The 3,411-nt window shown below is 34.2% G+C and overlaps 1 protein-coding gene across 1 annotated transcript; it reads right to left on the bottom strand.

The window, feature by feature from the left end:
- Nucleotides 1-506: 506 nt before the first annotated feature.
- Nucleotides 507-3,195, bottom strand: LOC133304879 (uncharacterized). Its single transcript, XM_061504958.1, has 4 exons — nt 2,847-3,195; nt 2,555-2,628; nt 2,372-2,456; nt 507-647 (listed from the first exon to the last, which is right to left on the bottom strand). Exons 1-4 carry the CDS (start codon nt 3,058-3,060, stop codon nt 583-585), a joined length of 438 nt encoding a protein of 145 aa, XP_061360942.1. The 5' UTR covers nt 3,061-3,195; the 3' UTR covers nt 507-582.
- Between the last annotated feature and the right edge of the window lie 216 nt (nt 3,196-3,411).

Genomic DNA, 3,411 nt, shown 5'->3' with positions numbered 1-3,411 from the left:
AAAAGACTAGTGCAAAGCCAGCCCGCGTGGGCTGGGGCTGTGGAGCGTGGTGGAATGTTACGATCTTATTCCAAGGTACAGGACTTAGAGTTCCACATCGAAAACATACGGTTTTGTTGTAGCAGGTCCTGAAGCTCTCAAGAAGAACATAGTACTAATAGAGGAAATTATCACCTGATCCGTTTAATTTTTGCTACTTACATCCAAACCAACTCATTTCTGTATTTGTCCCATTTTAGTGTGTAACTATATTCTTCTGTTATGCAACTATTATAAAGTCATCATTAGAATGCATTCTTTAATTTTCTTCTAGGGAACAATATCCCCTTCTCTATTTCTGTAGTACTTGTTACTGGTATATTTGCAAATGTGTTATCCACTTTTAAATTTACATATACACTTGAGAACCATACAAGCTGCTATGGGGCAACTTGTGCCCACAGCACACACAAACACAATTTTCGCATTCAGAATATACTTTTTAAATTCAAAAGTCAAAACGGTAACACAATAAGAGTAATGTAGAAACATTCAATGAAGCATTGAACTTGTCACCCATATTCCATATACTTCCTTTGAGATCTAGCATTCCATATAAGCCACACGAACCGTTAAAACTGTGTTTCCGTAAGATACATCATCTACTTCTGTAATTTTCATACATAAATTTCAATTATATCTGATTTCAGATCTCGAAAGTTAAAAAAATAATTTAGAAGTTGTTTGATTGCATTTATTTTTTTATTTTTCTTAAAATTATTTTGTAAAATAGTTAATTACGGCCCTGTTTGATTCCTATTCTCAAAAACAGTTTTTAAATTTTTAAAACTAAAAAATAAAAAAAAATCTGTTTAAAAATGATTGTTTTGCAAAATGATTTTCAAAACAATAATTGTTTTTTAGTTGTAAAAACTGAAAAACCAAAACAACCTGCGGAGTGTTGATGTTCTCCTATGCAGTTTTTTGATTTTTTAATTTTCACGGTGACATTTTCGTAAATATCAGCATTCATTAATGGCAATTTTGTAAATTTGAAGACTTAAAACAATTACTTTACGGTAACATTTTTGTAATTCTGAAACTTCATTAATGACGTTTTTGTAAATAACTAACAACTTTATAACTTTAGTGTAACTACACTCAAACAAGTTTTTTATTTGTTTACTCTTAAAATCAGTTTTTAAAATTGATATTCAAAACAGTTTTTGAGAACAAAAAACAAAAACACTTTCAAATATAACCTAAATCAGTGTTTTTTTTTTTTTGAAGTTAAAAGTCAAAACACTAAAGAAAAACAACTAACACATGTTCTCCAAATTTGATTCTAAAAAGTAAAAACTATAAAAACAATTATAATTTTTAAAATTATTTTTACAAAACAGACACTATCAAACAACATTTTTTAACAACTTTTTTTGATCCTTTTGTTTTGAAAATCAAAAAACTGTTTTTCAAACCATAATTCAAAATTCAAACAGGCCCAGATCTTTCTTTTTGGTTTTTCTTAACAGCTTCAATATTTTAAACATTTAAACAATCGCTCTCACCATTAATTGAAATTCTGCTCGTCTAAGTTCTAATTTAAAGAGTCAACTACATTAAGCCAAATCATCGAAGTCAATTTCAGTGTCATTACTCATCAATTACTCATCGGTTCCATCAAAATCAAATCAACCATTACAAGAGCCGTTGATTTGATTTTGATCGAACGGTCATGAAAGTGGTTGTAAGGAAAAAATAATTGTAAGTATGACCTCCTTCTTACCATAACACAAAAAAAAACTCCTTCTTACCATAACACAAAAAAAAATTCGGGAGGCAGGAAAAGTTTACATATCTCCCTCACATAGACAATTTTTTCTCTTAAAATCATTAAAATAATTTCACCGTTAGATCAATTATGTTGATCCAATGGTTATATTTATTTCCATCTTTGGAAAATCATAACCATACAAAGGTGAAAATAAATATAAAATATTAAATATGGAGAATCATAATCCTACAACAATGGAAATAAATATAACCATTGAATCAATATAATTACTCTAACGGTGAAATTGATCGGTAGTAACACTAATTGGTTGTTACAATATCTTTTCCCTCAAATAAATCCAAGTAAATTAAAAATGCAAAATATTTTCCTTCTCTTTTTTCTAATTTAATTCCACAAAAAGGCTCGTACTTATAAGTGTTCCACTAAACTGCTTCGAAAACAAAATCTCCAAAAAACCAGGAAGCACTCTCAGATTATATTTACCAGTGGAAAACATGACAACCATTCAAATAGCATTACGAAACAAGGAAATCACAATGTTTCATCATTTATACACAAAACACAATCACTAAATTAAGAACCGATTAGAAGAATTACCAGTGACCGAGGCACAGTGAGCCCAACCAGCAGCAACCTTCACCACTGAAGCCTCAGTAGGAAGCTGAATTGGCCCTGGAATCTCCTTCAAAAATGTATGCATCCAGAACAAGTTGCAAAATCAATTCTAACAGCAAATTCACAGCAAAACCAAGCCCTATATTAGAAGACTAACTGCATTACCCCATGCTTCCCAGACATCAAGTAGCTCTGGCTTTCATCATCCGCGGAACCCCACGTTATCAGCTTCCCATTCTCTGCAAAAATCACACAACAAACACAAATCAGCACAGAAATGGACCAAAAATCACAAAAACAAAAACCAGTTCTTCAGATTTTAACGAACGAATTGGGAAAGAAAAGAAACAGCTCATTGATCTATTTCTCAAGAATTTAGATCTAGAATTTACTAGAAATGGATTAACTTCTCGATCTGAATTTAGTCAACATAGAGTCAAAGGATCGAGAAATCAACCTGAGATGGCCATGGCGAATCCACAACCACCGCCGCACACGTCCTTCCACGAGTCTCCGGCTAGGGAAGGATCGGAAAGATGCACCGGCGCCGGAGACAGTATCGGAGCTTTCTCCGGCAAGGCACCGGGAAGGTACCCCCACATGTACACCATTTTTTCCGTGCAGTCCTCCTCCACCACCTTCACATCTTCCACAGCGTCGTTTCCGTTCATGGCGAAAAAACTCCGACCTAAAAAACGACGACTTGAAGCTCGAAAACGCAGACAGAATTCCCGTGTGTTCTTCTGACAAAGAAAAAGAAAAGCAAAACGACGACGCGCTGTTTTTTCTGTTGAAGCGAAAGAGTTAAAAACTAGAGGTTCGGAAATCAACGGAGAAGGTTGAAGGAGCGTATCAATTACATGGTTATCGCGGTGCCACGTCGGATGATTACGTGGAGACTAGTACACGTGGCACGATCAGGACCGCACTGCGGATTACTTATTTGAAGGCATTAGTATGGTGTGGAACTTTCTGGAAAATGTGGGGGGACCTTTACTTTACCTCGCGTTCGAGGTGCTTCG

This window comes from Gastrolobium bilobum, unplaced genomic scaffold (genome assembly GCF_033153095.1).
Source record: "Gastrolobium bilobum isolate Gb01-03AN ecotype WA unplaced genomic scaffold, APGP_CSIRO_Gbil_v1 utg29862, whole genome shotgun sequence".
Classification (NCBI taxonomy): domain Eukaryota; kingdom Viridiplantae; phylum Streptophyta; class Magnoliopsida; order Fabales; family Fabaceae; genus Gastrolobium; species Gastrolobium bilobum.
Note: the sequence above shows the minus strand (reverse complement) of the source record. Positions and strands in the feature narration are given on the sequence as shown.

Bases quoted from the DNA above. Each gene is read 5' to 3' on its own strand.
- LOC133304879 (XM_061504958.1), bottom strand. From the start codon at position 3,060: ATGAACGGAAACGACGCTGTGGAAGATGTGAAGGTGGTGGAGGAGGAC. The intron at 2,629-2,846 runs GTTGATTTCTCG...TGATTTTTGCAG, and splicing joins ATTCGCCATGGCCATCTCAG to AGAATGGGAAGCTGATAACG. The intron at 2,457-2,554 runs GTAATGCAGTTA...ACATTTTTGAAG, and splicing joins TGATGTCTGGGAAGCATGGG to GAGATTCCAGGGCCAATTCA.